Source organism: Mus pahari, chromosome 16 (assembly GCF_900095145.1).
Source record: "Mus pahari chromosome 16, PAHARI_EIJ_v1.1, whole genome shotgun sequence".
Classification (NCBI taxonomy): domain Eukaryota; kingdom Metazoa; phylum Chordata; class Mammalia; order Rodentia; family Muridae; genus Mus; species Mus pahari.
In genome coordinates, this window is record NC_034605.1 from 61,070,138 (window position 1) to 61,092,084 (window position 21,947).

Sequence of the window (21,947 nt, forward strand, 5' to 3'; positions counted from 1 at the left end):
CATGTCAGTTAACCCAATGTAGACTATTTCCCATAGGCAATATTCATCATCACATCTAGGAATGTAGCTCCTCCACTCTACAAACTGCTTTAGTTGAGATATGGTCTTATTTACTTGTTCTGATGGGGTAATTTGTATTAAAACCTTTTTAAATGTACACTGAAATTTCACTTTTATTAAACCAATTAAAATTTTTTTGTATGTGTATGACATGGGTGAGCACTCTGATCATTGCTACAAGCAGAGATCAGAGGACAACTTTGTGGGTTCTGAACTCTCGATCAGAGGCTTGTGTGACAAGTGACAGCCCATGGATTTGATTAACTAGCACCTTTTTTTGTTGGTTCTAATAATGCAATTTGAGAACCACTGCAATATCGCTAATAATACTGTAATATCTCGTAACACTGCTAGGCTTGGTGGTGGTGGGGTTCAAAATTATATTCTTTGCATTCAGGAGCCCGAGGATCATAGGTTGAAGGCCAGTCAAGGGGGTTGGTGATGCATGGTACACAGCTAACCTGTCCTTAAAAAGGTGCCCATCATATTCATCCATGGGACTCCCATGGTTAAGTGAATTAAGACTTCCTAATTGTCCTGACCTCCATGAGCACATGGCACACATGTACCCACAAAAATAAATGCAGTAAAACTAAAAATTTCACTGTGCTTCTAAAAAAAATCTTATTTTTACCAACAATTTAGTAGATGTTTAGACTTCCACAAAAGCTGTTAGTATACCTGAGAGGCTAGTAGAAATGTTCAGTTTGTAAGAAGTACTTGCTGTAAAACTGAGTTAGGGTTCCTAGCACCCAATAAAGCCAGATGCAGAATGAGCCTGTAACTTGTGCTAGGTAGGATACTGGACACTTGCTGACCAGTTAGACTAGCCAGCTAGTTTCTAGTAAAGTGAAGCAAATCAAGACCTCTGGCCTCCACACTCCATGTATAACCTCTCACCGACAAATTTTTTAATCTTTCCATCTTTAAAAAAATCATAATTGCTTTGAAGATACATTTTAGTTATTGCATTCATCTTTATTTCCCTGTTCAAAACTTGCTATTCCTTGGCTGACCTAAACTTCAGTGACCCATCTGTTACTGCGGTCCTTGGGGTTATAGGTGTGGACAATCCTGCCTTGTTGACCTGGTACTGGGGATCGAACATAAAAGCCCTAAGCACTCAACCAATTAAGCCACTTCCTTTAACCCTTCCGAGCAGATTATGTGCTCTTTCACAAACTAAGCATGGCACCATTCCCTCTAAAGCCCTTGGGATGCAATACTTCGCGTGGGTTGACAAAAAAACTGCTCATTCTCACTCATGACTCCACCTTATTGGCGCTGAAGGCAGGTAATTCTAACAATATATGTGAACCAGCCAATTGCTCACTGCACTCCAATGTAGAAAATAAATTACACTTGAGGCTTGTATAATGACTCAAAATGATTTAGCACTAACAGGTTGTCTAAATAACTACCTGAATTTTCTATGTACTTTGTTTAACCAGACTGTCTCTAAGTGCTAGAAAAGCATTTCACACACACACACACACATACACACAAAACTCCATAATTTAAATTACTGTATTTCCTTACAAGAGGAACACTTCAACAAACTTTACATGTATTAATCAACCCCTTTTCAAATTGGGCACACATCAAAACTAACATCATGGAAGTTTTATTTAGATGTGGATTTTGAACTATCAATACAGATGCCAAGTTACTACACAAAACATCCACAGGAACTTTTTCCATTTTTTTTTGAATCGTTCACAAACATTTCCTACATAATTCAACACACAACAGAGAAATGGTACATCTTTTTTCTTTCATTGTGCATACAATGGAAAAACAAGTATATATATATATTTTTACAAAGTTCAACTAACAAGACGCTAGCAGGTTGACAGCTTTAAGTCTATAGGTGAGAAATTATCTAACAAAAATAACCAGGATTTATTCAGCATCAGCCACTTCCATAACCAAGTGTTACTCTGGTTAATAAAGCTCACTGCCCATCAGGCTTCTGGCATATACTTAAGATGCTTAACTCTTGTAGTATTGCTCCCCACCGCAGTTCTCCACAACTAACAGAAAACTGTTGAAAAGTAGTGGCAAACATTTGCAAAAACAAACAAAATCCCAAGCTTATTATAAGCATGAATATGTGATGGAAATTTATCAAGCCAAGTCTTTCCAACCATTAAGAAGTCACCCAAACTGAATTTGCCAATGTGTTTTGTCTATATCCAAGAGGTGCACTTATATCCAACAGAGGAGCTGCTGAAAATCAAACTTAGTGTTTAGTTTAGGGGTGGGCTGGAAAATTCAACCACCATTTGAAATTGTCTTTAAAAAAAAAAAAAAAAAAAAAGACCACCAAAAATAGATTCACTAAATTTATTTTAAAAATCATAAAACGTTTCTTACAAAAGAGCATTACATTCTGCACACTGCTCTGAACAAATGCCAGGGACATGTGGACTATTCCTTTCCTCCCTGTCCCACCCCCCAATGTTACAGTGACCACAAAGCAAGGTGTTCACAATAATTACATGGGGGGAATTTTTTTTTAAAACCACCAACAATGAACAAAAAATAAAAGTCACTCACTCTGCTGCTGTTTCAAAATTTCAATGTTAGTTTTTGCATGCCCTCCCCCAACCCTGTTTGTAAGGAACTAAAACATTACATCTGGTGAACAGCAAAGATTTCACTACACCTCAAATGAAGAACACCTATGAAGCAGAGGAATGTTGGCTTTTTAAACAGAAGCAGATAAAAAAAAAAAGATGCAGGACTCCTTCAGTTCTTCACTAGTCTTAGAAAAACTTTCCAGAATACTGCTTCACACTATAAAAAAGAAAAAATATCTTGCATTAGAATCCTTCAACATCTGCATACTGCTTCACACTATAAAAGAAAAGAAAAAAAAGTACGAATTAGAATTTTTGTTCAAAACATCTTAATCAACATTAAGACAATTTCAATGATAAATTAAAATGATAAACATGTCCATTACAATTAGAAGAACTTTTAAAGAGCAATAGCAAGTATAAATTAAAGCAATGTAAAACTCAAGAAAATGTTAATAGACAGTAGTAGTGCAGGGTTAAGAAAATGAAACTGGAAGCTGTTAATACTTGGTAGGAAAGACAAAGGAGCGTGAGGAAGGTGTGAAATGCTGCATTTGACAGCACCATCATTATCTGTCCTGTAGAGGTGGCCTGTGCCATATGGCAGACTGTGATTTGTTGTCGTTTTAGTTATCTAAAAACAACAAAATCACTAGTCTTCCACACAGAACTAGGCCAACATCCAATGACTCTCCTACATTTTCTACAGGCTCTGTATAAATTATTACAAGTGGTGGTTTTGGCAGCAGCTTTCACCAGAGAAATGAGAAGTTTGCTTGGTTAAGGCTTCTTCCAGCAAGATTAGTATTGAATGTCTTCATTTTAGTAAGAAAACAGAAGAAAATTAAGGCAGAGCTATTAATTAGAATATTTAGAAGTTAGATTCCCCAAGTGACGGAAACACCATGGTTTCTAAAAGAAAAATCAATTGGGAAGAAAAGCTTTTTAAAGGTTTTAGTATGTGAACACTAACATAAAGCTAAGGGTCAACTGACCTGTTCTGCAGCAAATACTGTGCGTTCTGTATCTGGTCCTGTGTTCCTGTAATGGTAATGATCCGATCTTCAGATCCTTCTAAAGGTTCATCAATTTTGATAGATGCTCCAGACTCATGACGAATTTGTTTAATCCGCTGACCACCTTTGCCAATAATAGATCCAGCCAACTGAAAAGATTTTAAAAGTGTTTATGACGGCTTGAAAGAAATTTTACTCCCTTTTATCAACGACAAAAAGTAGTAACTATAGTAATCCACTTATAATGTAAAATTTAGTTCAGGAACTGAAGCCCGACATTCTATGTGTATTTTAAGCACCCCAAACTTCTTTTTGTCACCAAGTATCCTTCTCCATCACCCTGTTAAGTTCTTAAACATTATCTCAATCCTAAACTGGAAGTGTTTGTTCAAGAAGCAGCAACCATTACAAATAAGTAAATTCTTTGAATTAAAAAATACTCCAAATTAAAAATACTTACATCTTTGGGAATAGTTACTTGTGTAGTGATAATAGGTCCGCCAAGATCACCATATGAGCCACGACCCCCTGCATAAGAATAGTCTGATTTAAACAATGAGCAGCAAGTTCACATAAAAATAAGATTGAAATAATGTTTGATTTTAAAAAGAAACTTACCATATCCAGAACCACCCTAAAAACAAAAGAAGAAAAATTACTTAATACTTCTAAAATATCACAGAGCTTAGAAAAAAACAAAGTCCTCCCATACCACCCATACCCAGTTTATCCAGGAAATAAACTGAATCAAGAAATTACAGGGGTAGGGAGGGGAGACCAAGGACAGTCAAGGTAAATTACCAATATGTACATTATTAACATTATTGATACTCAACCTGTGGTTCATAAGCCATTTGCCATTCTGATGGGCTCCATGTGTCAATTGCGGAGTCCCAAGTTTCATCAGCACTGAACCCAACCTGTATTACATACAAATACCAAACTTAGACAGCTATGAAAATAATTTCAATTTTTAAAAAAGCTCTTGTACTAAAGTCTCACACAAATGCTTGGTTATAAGGTCTCTTTAAAACACATGCGGCCCTTATAAATCAAAAATCTTACCATGCCATCATAGCGGTCTCCAGGCCTTCCTCTTCTGTCATAAGCCATTAGATCTCTGCAAGCACATGTTGTAATGTTTACATGGTCACATTAAAATCACCCCCCCACACTGCTAAGTGCAGCCTTTTATTAATACTAATGTTTGGATAAAACTTACCCCCCTCTGGGTGGTGGTGGAGGAGGAAGAGGAAGATTCCGAGCTCTGCTGCCACCCCGGCCACCCCGACCAGGAGGAGGTGGAGGAGGTCCTCGACGAGGGCTCATATCGTCATAATCTCTTCTAGAAGGAGGCATGGGACGCCCACCACGACCAGGAGGCATTCTGTCAAAACCACCTCTTCCCCTCATGGGGAATCCCACAGGCCGTCCTCGGCGGTCATCAAACATCATTGTAAAACCACCATAATCATAGGTCTCATCATAAAAGTTGGGATCATAAGGTTGTGCGCGTCCTTTGATGGGAGACTAAAAACAGAAACACAGCACCTTAAAGCCTGAAGAAAAACAGCTCTGGTCAATTAACCCACCTCAGCCATTGTCATCAATTAACCCACCTCAACCATTATTATCTTAACAGGTAACCGGCAGGGACAGAATGAAGCAATGATGGAAAGGATTTCCAACATACTGACGAGGGGAGGGACAGAAGGATTATCACCCCAGACAGATATCGCTGTAAGAAGTGGGTAATGAGGCACGCTACAGGGACCTTTGTGTAAGGACCAATGGCACAATATTAAAGGAGGCAATATAAAACTTGCAGGGAGATGTCAAATTTAATGGTATGAATACTGTCTTATTTCTGGTAGTTTGATGAAATTGAATGAAATAAAAATATCCCAAAGATACCTCAGATATAAGGTCAAGGATGATCTTGATGCATTCTACAACCCTATCAGGTTTTCCTCCAATAAGAACAACTCTGTCAGTAGAGTGAGGGCAGCACTCCTGGAAAAGCTTGATTGTTGTCTGAGTGTTCTATAACATTTACAAAAGAGAAAACCCATTAGAAGTTATTAGCACATCAAATAAAATCCAGGCTTCCTAAGTTGACATTTGAACCCAATTACTCCCCATATAGAATGTGGTCAACTACACAGGACCTAGAAATGGTGAGAATTTAACAAAACTTTTGATTTGTTACTAAAGACCCAACTAAATAGTGATGAGGGATCTGAGGAAGTAACTCACAAAACCAACTCTGTATGAAAAACTATTGAATCCACAAGGAACAAAATAGAACAAAAATCATTTCTTACTTCTCGAAGTTCTTTGATTTTAGCACCTTTAACACCAATTATTCCTCCTGCCAGACTCTGATGAATCAACAGTCTCAACTCGCAATCAAAGTCACTTCCTTTATAATGTTGGTACTGTAGAGGGGGAAATACACAATTTTACTCTCTTGCAAGTATTTTCCCAGCACTGTATCAGCTTATGCTTAAGCACAACATAATGCACTGTTGCAGTAAGCAACCTGAATTTATATCTCAATAACTTTACCAGTTATGTGCTTATTATCCTCAATAGCCAGGCCCAAAAAGGACAATCTGCACCACCTTAAAAAACTATTTTATTTTCAGGTCCTGCAACACCATACCCACACTGCAGCCATTTAGCATGTCGCTGTTACCACAAAATTATTTACATTCAAATAACACTATAATAAAAATGACTGCAAAGCACTTTGCAAATGTAGTTAATTCCCACTGCAGCATGGAGCAGGGTCAACAGTGAGTTGTAAGACCATCCATATATCATATTTTTAAGCCTTTTTCTATTGAGATGGGAAAAGCACACTATGTTAAAAAGAAAATCGATCCTATGGGCCAGGCTCCATACTTCAGTGGGGTTCAATGGCACTATGACATACATTTAAGCATTCCACAGCATCAGATTCGAGCGGGAGCTGGCTGGTTGCAGTGGGTGATGGCAACTGCAGGCCCTGAAAGTAGAAAAATAAGAATAATAGGTTAAGTGTCTAGCGTGATCAGGCTATTGTCGCATATATTGGTAAAGCTACTACAACATATTTTAAAATCTATGTCAATACAAAACAGCTAATTTAACAATAAAATCCTTTCTCCATATACCCAGTAAATGATTATACTCTTAATGTCAATAAAGAAGATAAGCCTAACAGCAGAACTCCTATAGACCTAGTGCTTCCTCCTATCTATACAAACACTATGACAAGCACCTGTAGCTGCAACTGCCTTGAGATGAAGTAACCTGGAGCTGAACCATAAATAAACTTCCTATTAAAAAAGTAAGACCTTAATCTTCCCTAATTAGATCTAAATTTCACTCTCCTTTCCTCAAACATAAAAAAACTCTCTTATGTAGAATCAAATAGTTTCTATCTACTACTCCAGGAATGGCCAGCCTAAATTTTAAAGACAAATATACATTATACTGCCACCACATACATTATTTCTCTCCCCTCCCCCAGTTCCCTCCAATAAAACTTTAAACACTGTCCCTCATCTTTCCAAAAATTTTAAAAAGAAACCCACCTCTTCCAAGGTAGGGATGATTTTCTTCAGAATTTCTCCAATCGTCTCAATATCAGCACTGATACTCAGTATGCTGCCAAATATCAAATACCACAGAATACAAAAAAAAGGTGGAAAAGAAAAATGAATTTTGTCATCAGTAATCATATAAACTTTTAGAGAAGTAACATCATAATTACTTAATAGTCCCCATTTAAGGTAGCCTATTTATGAATTTTACACATGCATTTTATTTTTTGCCCAATACAGACATAACATTATTAGGAGACTTTGAGAGAGACAGAGAGAATGGGCTGCTGGAAGGGCTCAGATTAAGTGGCAATAATCGACCAGAATTGAAGCAGAGTTGAATTCTCATGTTCCCCGCCACCAAGTTAAGGACACCCTCGCTGTTATGGTAATACTGGCACACCTTCTCTTGGGTAATTTGGGGGAATATGCAAGTGGTGAACACTGTATCTGGAATAAGGTTATGAATACCAGTTAGAAATTAGACTACTTAATGGGCTCTGCAAGAAAACAAATACAAATGCAAGACAAAACAAAGACAGTACAAATGAGAAGTGAAGGAAAGTGAACCAGTTAGCGTTTCATCAGAAAAAATTATGAACAGACAATGTTGGGAAGCAAGGTGGGCCACAAAGACAGAGCGAGAGACTATTTGGGTAACAGTTTGATTTACAATGCAGCAAATATGCAACACTTGAAGCTGTGCTCCTTCCATCGAAATAAAATTAGTGGATCGTTTGGGTGGGCAACTCACGGTAAAAGTTCAGTGACAAAAGGACTTAATGGGGAAAATAAGACAGAAACTTGAAAAACAATACACCGTCTAAGGGGATACTATTTAATTATATAAAAGGCAGGTAATAAAATACATTTCTCTCTTTCTAATCAGGCAGTGAGGCATAAACTGTTGGGACATACCGCTCGGGGCCACTGCTGTCTGGGACTGAAACACTGGCATTGTACTGCATTGGTCATTGGCGTTCGTGGATGTTGGCATTGGGCATGGGCATTCAATCAGAAGTTGTCAAGTATTGTACCCGTTTGGCAACGAGCACATTTTTGGGCATAGCCAACCAGGGTTTTCACATGGGCGTTCAGGGGCGGATGGGCCAACGTCATGGTGGGCAACGCAGGGGTAAGTCGATCCAGTACATGGGCAACGGAGATATATGGCCAAAAAAACAAGGAGAGGGAAAAGGGGGAAAAGCAATAAATTTTAATTTAATACAAACTATACTCATACTCTCAATGAAACAAGCTTAAGTTGTTCTGAAGACTAACACAATAATGGACTTCTCTATACCTGACCGTGGCTTAACATTTAAGGACCTTAAATGATGGTTCTAGGTTTTGTTTTGTTTTTTAATGTTTCAGTAGCAGGCTGGCTCGTGAGGGTAGACACAAAACCTGTCATGACTCAAAAGTTTACTGAAATTGAGGAAAATGGGGAAATAACCCAGATAATTATACAGAACATCTGGATTAAGAGGAAAGAGGTTCAAAGACAAAACAAAAATTCCCACACCAAACCCCCAAATATTAAGACTGATTTCGTTTTATGAGGTATAAAACACATTCCTATATCTTATAAGCAGATTTATAAAAATTACAACAAAATCTAAAGTTTACAGTAATCAAGAGAAAGACAAAGATCTGTTACCAAGAGAAATGAAATACTGTTAGGTACTCAACAAAGTTATTTGCCTCAATTTTATCAAGATAAACATTAAGAAACGTGTATAGTATGAGCGGGAAAAAAAAAAAACAACAAATTTTTGTGTAATCAAGTTCTAGAAATACATACACTTCTGGTGCTGCCAACATTTAATGTGTCTAATCACAAGAGTCAACCCACTATAAATTATGAAGACTCAAATCCTAGGCAAACAGTTCTGATTGCCGAGATTAATATATTCATTACCCATATTTAAAAATCAGTCAGCATGAGCTCAATGTTGCAAACTGTGGAACAGATGATTAAAAAAAAAAAAAAGGAAATAAAGTTATCAGCCATATTTAATGGCTTCCAGAAATACCTAAATCCCTCTTACATACAAGAGGAATGGTACAATTAAGGGTTTTTACACTTTGTCTTTATTCCTAATTAAGATGTTTTTATCTTATTTGAAATGAATTGAATTTGAAGGGTCTTATTAATATGAAGATTTAATTATGTTCCACCTTAATCAGGGTTTTAAAAAAAGCAGAAATCATTTATATAACCATTAATTATTACAAATGGTTTGTAGCTAGTCAGTGATTTCTAAGATGTGAACCTTTAAAATTCTAGAAACATACAATGACCGTGCTTGCTTGTTCAGTAGTTTAATACTTACGTCTGTACGGAGAGCCTTAATATTCTTGCCTCCTTTTCCAATCACTGCCCCAGCATTCTGGAATAGACAAATTATTTTGCATTTAGAAAATTAGTGTTTTTAACTTTAATGTTTGCACAGCACTGAAAATCTTGAAAAAGAAAAAAAAAATCAAGATGAATAGTTTTATGGTCTTTGGATTATTCAGAACACCGGGCATGAATATAAAATTCCTAGAAAGCACAGATTACAAGTGCTCTTATAAAAAAAACAACAACAACAACAAAAAACCCCAGAATCTAAACAGCAACTACTTCTATATTATGACTTGAAATAAGTGATGGGGTAGACTTAAGTAAACTAGTTTTCTGGGGAAATAAAATGCAACTAACACCTAAAACCTGTGTCTATAGTTACTCTACTCATCTCTCTAGCTGATCTGTGATGGACCCTGGTAATAGGGCTTTCACCATCAAAATTTCAGCACTACCTGCAGTTCTGAAGTCTGCTTATCAATCATTAAGAACCACATCAACTAAATCGGATAGCGCACACCCAAATCCCAGTAATCACAGTCGAGGATCAAGAGCTCAAGGCCAGACCTGTGAGGTCTCAAAACAAATGAATCCTTTAGAAAACTTTTATTCAATGTGTAATAAAGTTCTGAAAGCTTTCCAGAGCCAAAGCAGAGCTCAAAGTGAAAACCATCAATTTCTATTTAACTACTAACCAACCTTCAAAATTTAAAGAGCTTATACCTTGCTCTGAAGCAAAATGCGCAATTCAACCATCTCATCAGTATTTCTAGATCTTTTAAAGGCTTGCTCCTCTTCCATATCTTCTGCAGGGCGTTTACCTAGAAATTAAAAGTTAAAATTTTCAATTAGAAATAACCCCCAAGGAAGGGTAATTGAAACCACCTTTTAAGGCCATGCCTTTGTCTCCCTAATATCAAAGACCTTATTTTAGTAAGTATTTCAAAGGATTAAAATGGTGGGAGGAAAAGCTGTATTGCTTTTTTTACCTGTGCTAAAGGTTACTTCTTTCCATAAAAACCAAGAAGTAAAAACTCAAGACTTCAAAAAATAAAACTATGTAAGAGGTAAACAAAACATATCATTTATGGTAATTAAAGTAACAGAACAGAAAATACATAATTGGTTATAATTAAAGTATCTTCTCACCAAATTCACCATTGGTTTCGGTGTTGGGGAAGGTTTCTTCTGGCTGTTCGGTCTCCATTTTCTTGAATTAAATGGATCCACCAATCTGTTGAAAAATAAAGAAGCTAGCTACTACATTGGCTTATCAGAAAGCACTCTTGCTTAAAATCTTTAAAAAAAAAAAAAAAAGAATTCTGCTTCCAGCACACACAACACCAGTGACATCCTAGTGCTACAGTAGTCTTGTCATCATTTAGTAACTATCGGGACTAAGGTCTGATTTGAGGAAACTAAAATATTCCTAAAAGTGAACTGTTAAAAAATACTATAATTGAGAAGAGACAGGTATAATGGATTCCTTTTAGACTAGATTGTCTCAATGAAACACAACAACCTAACCACCTCCACCACCAGAGCCCTTTTTTTTCGGGGGCAGGGAGAGTAATCCCATCCCGAGCAACTTGCTTCATTACAACGGAAAAGCTAGCCGACCTATAATTTTGTTCACGAGACTAATTCTTGAAAAGACCACATCTTATCACAAAACTAGTGTTATAGTAGGGCTAAGTAGTAATTGCTCCCCCCCCCCCGCCTTTGGTCGTGACTGACAACACTAATCAATGAAATCTGCCAACTTTACAAAACCTAGCTGCAAATACAAGCTACATTAAACTTTCAGACAGAGAAATCTAAAATCCTGACTAAGGGACCAGCTGGAAACGAGCACCATTATTCAGCAAAGCCTCGCAGTCTTTAACCACCAACGTCATTATTTTAAGCAATGTTAAAAAAGCTATCTCCAACGATTTGGCTTTTAACCCAACTCTCCAAGACTGCAACCAAAGCGTCACAACTGGTCCAGTCAACTCGAGGTCCTATCAAACCAAGGGCCAGCACAGGATCTTAAAGTCGAGGCATCGCCCTCATGCCTTCTCCTATTCCAAAACGCCGGCTCCAAGTGCCGATCCCTCAGGGGACGGCTTGAACCGCCAAGCCCCCGGCCGCGGGGGGCAAACGGGTTCAGGCACATCAGCCGGGTCTACGCACAGACAGGCCCTGCCAGCCCTCCGGTCCCGCGGCCGCCCTCCCGACGGCGCGCCGGTGCTAACAGGTCCGCCGAGCGAGACCGACCGCGCGCGCTCGCCTCCCGCCCACGGCCCGGCCCGTCAGCGACCGTCGCCGAGCCTCTCCTCACCCGGATCCGACAGGAAATGGCGGCCCGCGTAATGGCGACTACGTGCGACTAGGCGGAGTCGCGCGAGACCCCCCTCCCCCACCCAGCACGCGGGCTCGCGAGCGCCCGTCCCCCGCACCTCCCCCACCGCCCGAGACAAAGCCGCCGCCGCGGCCGCCCCATCGGTCCCGCCGCGCAGCGCCCCCCACCCCGGGGGTGGGGGGGAGGAGGGAGGCCCACGCCGCGGAGGGACAAAGAGGGCGGCCGCGGCGCGCGCGCCACACCCGCGAGCCCACCGGACGGCCCGGCGCTCCCTCCGCGCGGTTCCCGCGTCGCAAAGCCGCGGGCCTCTCCTGCCCGGGTCCCTCAAGCCGCCTAGCGCCAGCACGCCAACCGCACGGGCACGCTCGGGGAAATGGCGGCGGTGGGGGAGGGGAGGCCGGGCAACGTCCCCCGGCGGACCACGGCCGCCCCGAGCGCCACCCCGGACAGCCGACTACGGCGTCCGACCCCGCTCCCGCCGGCGCGGCTCGCCCGGCCCCGCTCACCGCGCGAGTCCGCCGTTGCCTCCCGGCCGCGCCGCCTCCGACGGTCGGTCACTGCTAGACAGAGAACGAGGACAAACCCCCTCCCACCTCAGCGTCGCGCCCCATTGGCCGCCCGGGCTTCGGCGGTGGTGCGAGCGCGAAGCGATTGGCCCGAGGCCGCGTCAATTACGGCGCCGAGAACCCCGCCTTCCGCCGGCGACTCCCTTTGGACTGGAAGGCCGCGGGCCTGAGAAAACCCGGGCATGGGGATAGCCCAAGCCGCCGTCCCCCGGCGCCCACCCGCTCCGGGGACTCGCTACCCCGAAGCCCTAGCCACCCCGATACCTACAGGCCGCAATCGAGTGGGAGACGAGCACGACGGCGACGTCCGTGCAGCGGAGAAGCAGAGGATAATGGCGTCTGCAGCGCTGTCGCCTGTAGCGCCCTCCTCCTTTCTCGTTCGCGCACTCTGTAGTGAGGGGGAGGGGAGTAGTGACAGACCTCTCGCGAGACTTCGGCGGCGCTGCTCACGTGTGCCGGGAGGGGCGGCCGCGGGGGGATTTTCGAGCCCCGAGGGAGTTGGGCGCGATTGGAGGAGGGACGGACGCCCCGTGCGCGCCCGATTGGGCGGGAAGAAGTGAAAGAGCAAAAAGAGAACCCCGCTGGGCCCGGGAGAGGGAGAGCGGCGGGCGCGGCGAGCGCGCGGCCCTGGGATCACGCTGCCGCGCGAGGCGAGGCGGGAAGGCCAGGTCGGTCGGTGCTCGGCCCGGGTTCCGCAGTTGCCCGTCGTCGCGTCTCGCTCGCCCCCTCCCTCCCCGGCGCTGCGGGCTCTGCGCCCCCTCCGCGGCGCCCGGGAAACCCGCTGTGCTAACGGCTCGCCCGGCGGGGAGGGCGAGGGCGCGGGAGGGCTGGAAGCGGCGCCCGCTCGGAGGGCGCCCGGCGCTTACTTCCGTGTTGGGCCGGTGCGGGGCAGACACCCCCGGGAACGCCGCGTAGGGAATGCCCGCGCGTCCGGGCAGCAGCGCTCCCTGCCACCCTCCCGAGAAAGCTCGCAGACACACTGTCCCGCCACGGCTGCCCCAGCAGGGGAAGGAAGGGTCCCTGCGGGTGCTCCCCTTCCTCCTCACTCTCACAGCCGTGCTCCACGGGCCCCAGACTCTGGCCGAAGCGTCCGGATGCCCGCCTGTCGGGGTGATCTCCAGTTAGCGAGGCGTGTGTGCGGGCGCACCCTGTCCTGCCACTCCCTCGGATAATCCCCAAATGTGCACACCGGCCAGCACCCTGTCAATCGCCCCGTTACAGAGGGGTCGAGCCATCCCTCACCTAACTGACAGAAGAGACTGGGGCTTGAGCATCTGGTGGGGGGGGGGGGTCTCGTTCTGAGACAGCCTTGTGTAGACCTCCTGCCTCCGCCTCCCAAACGCTGGCATTAAAGGCTTGTGCCCCCACTCCTGGCTCAAGCTTTTTCATATGGTGGTTTTTGACCTGGAGGGTCTCTCAAAAGATCCACCTGCCTCATCCTCCCAAGGCAGGGATTAAAGGCAAGCAAGCATAACCGTGGCCAGCTAAAGTTGGTATTGCTATTACAACTTTCTTTTTTTTTTTGAGGCAAGGTTTTGTGTAGCCCTGGCTGGCCTGGAACTCAGAGATCCCCGTCTCTGCCTCCCGAGGGCTGAGATTATGGCACGCATCATAGCCGCCGCCACCACCACCCGGCTAACAACTTTTTTTCTTTTTCTTTCTTTCTTTCTTTCTTTCTTTCTTTCTTTCTTTCTTTCTTTCTTTCTTTCTTTCTTTTTTTTTTAAATGAGAAGTGGGAATCTAAAGGAAACTACGGAAATTGTCTTGACTAGACTCTAGTGAGACGTTGCTTCCTCTAGATTCCATGGTGGGATTGTTCTTGCCCCCCAGCTACACCGGTTTGTTTTCTTCTCTCTTGCTTTTTTAGGTTTTCTCTTTGAATAATCAAAGTTTGTCTTTTGTCCATCCTTCATTTTCTATTTAGAGTTGGAGGTTTTCAATTCATTATTAAAACCTCAGACTGGATATGTAGCTCAGTGGTGTAGCACACTGAGTGCGGAGGCTCTGGATTTCGGTATCACCACAAAGCCCTGGGTAACCATTTAACCTAATGCTTTAGTATCAATTTGGATTCAGTATGACTTAGCTATGGGATTTAATATAATTTCAACAGTTCAGTAGCTGGCTGGGATAATATTTAAAAGTACTGTAGGCACCACACCCTGAGCTCCATCCTGTTTGCCACTTTGTGCTGACAATTTAATGCTTATTACAGTACTTTGAATAAGTTGTGGATGTTTTTGTTTTATGTATGGGGGAGTATTTTGAAAAGTAGAATACACTATGATGGTTCATGCCTTTGATCATAGCAGCTGGGAAGCAGAGACGTGAATCTGTGAGTTCCAGATCAGCCAGAGCTACACAGTCAAACTGTCTCAAGAAACAAAACAAACACAAAACTAAGGTAAGCGGGCAGCCAGGTGAGATGGAGCAGTGGGCCAAGGTGTTTGCCGCCAAGGCCAAGCCTGATGATGTAAATTTCATCTCCAGGATGGGGGAAGACCAGAACCTACTCTCTTGACCTCTAACCTCCACACATGCGTATATAATGGAAAAAAGTTTTTAAAAGCATCGAGGCTAGAACCATATTCAAGGTGACAGGACAGAGCTGGGTTAGAGACTCCTAAGTGGAATTTTCTCTCTATTTTTATTTATTTTTCCTCAAGACAGGGTTTCTCAGTGTACCCCTGGCTGGAACTTCCTCTGTAGACCCAGGCTGTCCTCAAACCTGAGATTTCCTTGCCTCTGCCTTCTGCACGCTGGGAATAAAGGCGTGTGCTACCAGCCAGGCGTTGTGGCTACTTCTTATGTCAACAGTAATACAACGGTTTTATCCCTATAAAAGATAAGGTTTATTACCTTCCCAGAACTCTGAAATTATCGCAGTGTCTTTAACAAGCTAAAATGGTGTTAGAAATAAGTCCTTTTTTTTTTTTTTTTTCATTTGTTTTAACATTTTGTGGGGTGTAAGTATACACATGCAGTACAGGCAAGTGGGAGCCACGGGACAACCCTGTGCAGCTTGTTCTCTCCTCTACCCCATTGGACCATGGGAGTGGACCCGTTCAGTACATTTAGTGGCAGGGGGAGTGGACCCGTTCAGTACATTTAGTGGCAGGTGGAGTGGACCCGTTCAGTACATTTAGTGGCAGGTGGAATGGACCCGTTCAGTACATTTAGTGGCAGGTACCTTTACCTGCTAAGCCATCTTCCTTGGCCCAACTTATTTTTTAAAGAAAAATAATAGAAACATAAAATGGATATAAATCTTTGTTACTGATTTAAGATCTTAGCTATTGATTGAATGCTACATACAATATCTAGGGATGGTGTTCTCTTTAAAAAAATCTGAATCTGATTGAAAATTAATCATTGAGCCAAGTATGCCTAAACCTTAGTGGTAAGTAGCAGAATTTTCCTACTTTATTCTGTTTTAGTCTTGGTAGTTTTTAGAATGTAGATATGTATTATTAGCCAAATATCAGGTACAAAAGTTAATAACAGTGTTTTTTTCTTACCATAAAAGTGGTGAGGATTAAGTTTTATAACTTTATATGTTGCTATTATGCTAAGGATATACGAATATATTTTTCATGTCATTAAATAGTCCCTAAAAATGTTAGAGCTGGGTGTGATGGTATATTCCTTTGATCCCAGAACTTGGGAGGCAGGTGTGAGTAGGTCTCAGTGGAGACCAGTCTGTTCTGCATAGAGAGTTCCAAAGCCGCATAATAGGAGAGGCTCTGTCTCAACAGAATAGAACAAAACTTGAAGGTCTGGAGGAATGGACTCCAGGCTAAGAACATACACTGCTCTTCCAGGGGACCTGACCCCCACCTCCTTGAGCATCTGCACTTGTGCACATTCCTCCACCTCCCCACATATACCCCACACCACCCCCACACAGACAACTTAAACATGTTTAAAAATCTGAAGACGGCACAGCCTTCTATTTCATGAACATTATGGTTTTGCTTGATAACATTCAAACCCCCTCAAATATATAAATATTAATAAGCTTTGTCAGATAATATTCCAATGTCTTTTCTCTTGTTCCTCTTCCCTCATCCCTCTCCTCTTTCCTCCTAAATCCTAGAGATTGAGCCCAAGGCTGCAGCTACACCTTGGTTTTGTCTTTATTTGTGATCTTTTAATATTAGTTCTGGAAAGTAAAAGATGTGTGTTACAGGATATAAACTTAATGTTCAATTTAAAAGACCTCTTTTTCCAAGTTTTTCTTGTACTGAGGGGACTGTTGTTTGTCTATCAGCAAATGGGGAATTGTGTGTCCTAGCTGACCCTTTGCTGTCTGCCATGACTGTGGTAATATAGTTTTACAAGGGAGAGGGTATTATGCCTAACCAAGAGCAAGTGGGTCCCAGGCTGCCCTCGCAGCTAAGGGCACTTGCCACCAAGTCTGACCACCATAGTTTTGATCCCTAGAACCCACCTGGTAGAAAGAGAACCAGCTCCTGCAAGATGTACCATGGTGTGTGTGTGTGTGTGTGTGTATATATCTTACTGCTTCCAAACATTTTTTTAAAAAGTCCTCTGGTACCTGAGTTTCCTCTGAACTGCTTGGTCATACACTGTGTTAATTACCTTAGTTATCTTCTAGTGTAACTGTAACCCTGGAAACAGGCTGCCTCTGCCTCCCCAGTGCTAGGTGTATGCCACCACTACCCGGCTAAATTTCCAGTTTTAGCCTATATATTTTACCTTTACTATCCCCAGAACCACACCATCCTACTTTTGCACTCATGGGAATAAGCTAATGACTTTCTGTGGTGCCATTCTTGAATCTTCACTGCCCCTTATCTTGTTTCAGGGTCATTTCTCTGCAGAGGAGGCTTTGAGTACTCTACTGACCATCCAGCTTGAAATCCTTCATTAGATCACAGGCTGTCCTACTAAGTGGTAAGTTTTCTTATGGACGTGTTTATGTGTGTATGTGTGTGAGTGTGTGTGTGTGTGTGTGTGTGTGTGTGTGTGTGTATGAATGAATTGATTTGTCTTTAGTATTTTGCTATTGCTTCGTTATACTGAGAAAATCAGATTTAAGTATACCTGACAGCACAGTTGAGAATATTTAGGTAAACAAGTAAGACTTCTCTGAGCCCAGAGTAAGGTGGCCGATTATAGTCATATAAATTTTAATAGAGTTAGAATATAAAGTTAATTATAGATGTCAAAAGAAACTAGTGAACATTAAGTAAAACTTAAATCACAGAATCTGATTGTTATTTTATTAAAATAATAAGATATAGTAATAGCCCAGTGTCTTTCAGAGGTCTGACATTACACTTTATCATGCATATCAATTGTTCTGCAGCCCTGTAAGGTGGTGCTGATGAAAATACTGAGTGAGAGAAGTTAAAGAATTGACATTAGGCCATGAAGCTTGCCCCTAACTCACACATTTGCCTTTCTCATTGCACTGTCAGAGCCTAAGGTTTGAGTATGTTCCAGGTAGAAAGTCAAAGGTTTTTTAATGCTGAAAAGAGAGAACTGTAGAGGATGCAGTAATCTAGCCTGTTTGTGTTTGAGAATTACAGGGGCTGTGCAGCTTTAAGTATCGACCTCCTTTTTGTTTTCAGAGAATGTGCCCACTTTTTTGTTGTTTTCAAGGGGATGCATATGCTCTTATTTAAAAGGAGTGAGTGTAACTAAATATATTGAGTCTCTTTTCTTTTTGTTTTCAGGTGGATGTGGATGCTCTTATTTAAAAGAAATGAGTGTAGCTAGTGCTGTATTAAAAGTTGAAACCTGGCTTTTGGCAACATGGCATGTTAAAGTGCCTTCAATGTGGCTAGAAGCTTGTGTTAACTGGATCCAAGAAGAAAATAATAATGCTACTTTGAGTCAGGCACAAATAAATAAACAAGTGTTAGAGCAATGGCTTCTTACTGACCTGAGAGACTTGGAACATCCTCTCTTACCTGATGACATCTTAGAAATGCCAAAGGGAGAACTGAATGGATTTTATGCTCTACAGATCAATTCTTTGGTTGATGTGAGTCAGCCTGCGTATTCACAGATACAGAAGCTGAGAGGAAAGAATACAACCAATGATCTCATCTCAGCTGAAACACAGAGTACTCCAAAACCATGGGAAGTGAGGCCTTCTCGGATGCTGATGCTACAGCTCACTGATGGTGTCACACACATTCAGGGGATGGAGTATCAGTCTATCCCAGCTCTCCATAGTGGTCTTCCTCCAGGTACAAAAATTTTAGTTCATGGACACATTTTGTTCCGTCTCGGTGTTCTCTTACTGAAACCAGAAAATGTGAAGGTGCTAGGGGGTGAGGTAGATGGTCTTTCAGAAGAAAATGCCCAAGAAAAAGTGCTTGCAAGATTAATTGGGGAACTTGATCCTACAGTTCCAATTATTCCAAATAATTCCACTCACAACGTGCCCAAAGTTTCAGGGGGTTTAGATGCTGTTTTGGGACCTTCGGATGAAGAGCTCTTGGCAAGTCTTGATGAAAGTGAAGAGTCTGCAGCAAATAATGATGTGGCTGTGGAAAGAAGCTGTTTTAGCACAGGCAGTTCCTCAAATACTACTCCGACAAATCCGCCTGGTTTTGAGCCAGGATGTACTATTTCTTCAAGGCCAAAGGAGAAACCCCCAAACCGGCCTGTGCATTTCACTGGTAGAGAATTTGATGACTTTTCACTGGAAGAGGCCTTGCTCTTGGAAGAGACTGTCCAGAAAGAACAGTTGGAAACAAAAGCATCACAGCCGCTAACCCTGAGGGAAAGCACAGGTAAACGTGTGGAGAGCTTTTCATATAACCCTAGCAGTCTGAGCCGCACAGCTTTGATTCACAAACGAGGAAACAGCAATTTTGATGAAAAAACATTATCTGAACAAATGATTCATGAAGACAAATTTTTTGATTGTGCATCTACTAGAGACCATCATAAGAGATTCTCGGCTCATGATTTTACAAATGACAGTAAGATTTCAGAAGTAGATGATGCAGCACAACAAACTATCAGCAGTTCAGATGTGCATTGCTTAAGTAATAAAATATTAAACAGAAAGCCGGACATATCAGAAAAGAGTTCACAAATTTCTAAAGAAAATGGCCACCCTTTCCAGGCTTGTTCTTCAAGATCATTTGAGAATAATACTTATCTATCTATCGGCATGGACTTACATTCCCCACCCTTCATCTATTTGTCTGTTCTAATGGCCAGAAAGCCAAAGGAAGTTACTACTGTGACAGTCAAAGCGTTTATTGTCACTTTAACTGGAAATCTCTCAAGTTCTGGTGGCTTTTGGGGTGTAACTGCAAAGGTTTCTGACGGTACTGCATATCTAGAAGTAGATTTTATAGATGAAATACTTACCAGTATGATAGGGTATTCAGTACCAGAAATGAAACAATTAAGAAAGGACCCTCTTAAATATAAAAAATTCCTAGAAGGGTTACAGAAATGTCAGCGAGATATGATCGATTTGTGTTGCCTAATGACTATTTCATATAATCCTTTTTCATGTAAAGGTGTGGTACTAGAATTGCAAGATGTTGGTATGGAACACGTGGAGAACCTAAAGAAACGGTTGAATAAATAATTTGCCAGAATGCTAATGGAGCACACTTTAAAACAGGCAAATATTTGGAATCAAATTTGTGTTTTCTCAATTTTGGAATTCTGTAAAAGAAAAAAGCTTCAGAGCTTAAAACTAGCTAGGACAGCTCAGTGGGTGACACGCTTTCTGCCAAGTGTGGTGACCTGAGTTTGATCTCCTGGTGGTCTGAGGCAAAAGACGAGACCCAGCTTCCAGAATCTGTTTGTAGTCCTCTACATGGGTAGCATAGGACACATGCACACACATACTAAGTAAATGACATTTAAAAATAAAGATATTTAATCAAAATATGTGAGAGAATGTTTTTATTTTGGTGATTCTGGCCCAGAGTCTTGTAATGCTAGCAAGCTTCTACCATAGTTACATCTCTAGATCCTTGGGATGTTTGTTTGTTTTGTCTATTTTTTGTTTTCCCTCCCTGGAAACTGGACCTCATACCCAGGGTGTCCTCAAACTCTCTTGTATAGCTGAGAGTGACCTTGAGTTTCTGATCTCTTTGCATGCTAGGGAAATACTAGGGTTTCTCTGCAGTCCTGGCTGTCCTGGAACTCACTTTTAGACCAGGCTGGCCTCGAACTCAGAAATCCGCCTGCTTCTGCCTCCCAAGTGCTGGGATTAAAGGTGTGTGCCGCCACCACCCGGCTTGTTGAAGGGTTTTGCTAACCTACTCTCCCTGAGAAACTTGTTTTCCACTTGTCACTGGATAAACCTATAATTAATAAAGAATAGTGATGGGCTGACAGCAGCTTGTTGGGTAAAGGTGCTTGTTGCTGAGCCTGACAACCTGATGTTATTCCTGGTACCACATGCTGAAAAGCGAAAACTCTCCCACAAGATATCCTCCGATTTTTACCTGCATGCCATAGCATGTGTGTGCTCCCTCCCATACATAAAGGCACACACATAAAATTTAATAAAGAACTGATGTTCCCTATGAGATAGTATTGAAAGTTAGAAATTGAAAATTAGTAATTCTACCCCTAATAAGTTGAATTTTTTTTAAAAAAATTGTACTGTAATTTAGTTATCTTACATTTACTGTATGTATAGGTCAGAGGGCAGCCTGTGACACTTGGCTTTCTCCTACTGTGTGGATTCTTGGGGTAAAATCTTCAGGCTAGCAAGCACCTTTTACCTGCTGAGCTGTGGGAATGGTTCTGTGGCTTTTGAGATAGTACATTCATACATTTCCAGTATCCTTTGAACTGTCTTTGCATATACGTTATTTGTGTTAATTGTTTTAAAGAGACTACACTATATCCATTTGCTGTACTGGATTATGTTTGGGAGATGTACTTTTAAAATTGTAAACGTATGTGTGTGTGTGTGTGTGTGTGTGTAGAGATTGATTAATGGAATGAGTCTCTGAACCTGTAAGCCAGTCCCAATTAAATGTTGTCCTTAGAAGAGTTGCCATGGTCACGGCATCTCTCCTGAGCAATGGAAACCCTGAGACAGTTGGTACCAGGGACTGGGGTATTGCTGTGCTGGGCCTGGCCATGTTTTATTTGGAGGACGTGGACTTTGGAAAGCAGTGCCATGTTTCAAGTGCTGCTTGATAGGCAATCGACAGAGGGCTGAGGGTGATTTGAACTGTGGGCTCCTGGCCCCAGAGGCTTCAGAAGAAAAGGATTTTAGTATATTGCCTAGAGATCTTCCTTGTGTTATTTTAGTAAAGAATGTGACTGCCTTTTGCCCTTGTAAAAAAAGAAAAGAAAAAAAAAGCCAATCTGCCTGAAGGTAAATTGAGTTTTGGATTAATTGCTTTTGTAGAGATTTTAAAACTGCCTAGTGTGGACTGTGGCCTGTGGTTGTTAGTGGCCATGCTTATAAAGA

General features: G+C 42.0%; 2 protein-coding genes across 10 annotated transcripts; one reads left to right on the plus strand and one right to left on the minus strand.

Moving 5' to 3' along the window:
• Nucleotides 1–1,573: 1,573 nt before the first annotated feature.
• On the minus strand, nucleotides 1,574–12,901 carry Hnrnpk (heterogeneous nuclear ribonucleoprotein K). 8 transcript variants are annotated; one of them, XM_021215767.2, is made up of 16 exons: nucleotides 12,777–12,901; nucleotides 10,748–10,832; nucleotides 10,322–10,419; nucleotides 9,585–9,641; nucleotides 8,167–8,210; nucleotides 7,240–7,312; nucleotides 6,597–6,668; nucleotides 5,983–6,096; nucleotides 5,573–5,701; nucleotides 4,881–5,188; nucleotides 4,724–4,778; nucleotides 4,495–4,578; nucleotides 4,277–4,292; nucleotides 4,119–4,201; nucleotides 3,638–3,807; nucleotides 1,574–2,919 (listed from the first exon to the last, which is right to left on the minus strand). In XM_021215767.2, exons 2-16 carry the CDS (start codon nucleotides 10,803–10,805, stop codon nucleotides 2,886–2,888), a joined length of 1,395 nt encoding a protein of 464 aa, XP_021071426.1. In that variant the 5' UTR covers nucleotides 10,806–10,832; nucleotides 12,777–12,901; the 3' UTR covers nucleotides 1,574–2,885. The 8 variants fall into 8 exon arrangements, with proteins under 8 accessions (XP_021071426.1, XP_021071428.1, XP_021071425.1 ...); XM_021215769.2 differs by having other exon boundaries at nucleotides 1,574–2,859; nucleotides 12,777–12,900; XM_021215766.2 differs by lacking the exon at nucleotides 12,777–12,901 and adding an exon at nucleotides 12,449–12,549.
• Rmi1 (RecQ mediated genome instability 1) lies at nucleotides 12,654–20,399 on the plus strand. 2 transcript variants are annotated; one of them, XM_029547336.1, is made up of 4 exons: nucleotides 13,340–14,542; nucleotides 14,818–14,912; nucleotides 17,337–17,425; nucleotides 18,211–20,399. In XM_029547336.1, the coding sequence occupies exon 4, from the start codon at nucleotides 18,240–18,242 to the stop codon at nucleotides 20,091–20,093; it is 1,854 nt and encodes a 617-aa protein (XP_029403196.1). In that variant the 5' UTR covers nucleotides 13,340–14,542; nucleotides 14,818–14,912; nucleotides 17,337–17,425; nucleotides 18,211–18,239; the 3' UTR covers nucleotides 20,094–20,399. The 2 variants fall into 2 exon arrangements, with proteins under 2 accessions (XP_021071421.1, XP_029403196.1); XM_021215762.2 differs by lacking the exons at nucleotides 13,340–14,542; nucleotides 14,818–14,912 and adding an exon at nucleotides 12,654–12,901 and having other exon boundaries at nucleotides 18,211–20,393.
• The last annotated feature ends 1,548 nt before the right edge of the window (nucleotides 20,400–21,947 follow it).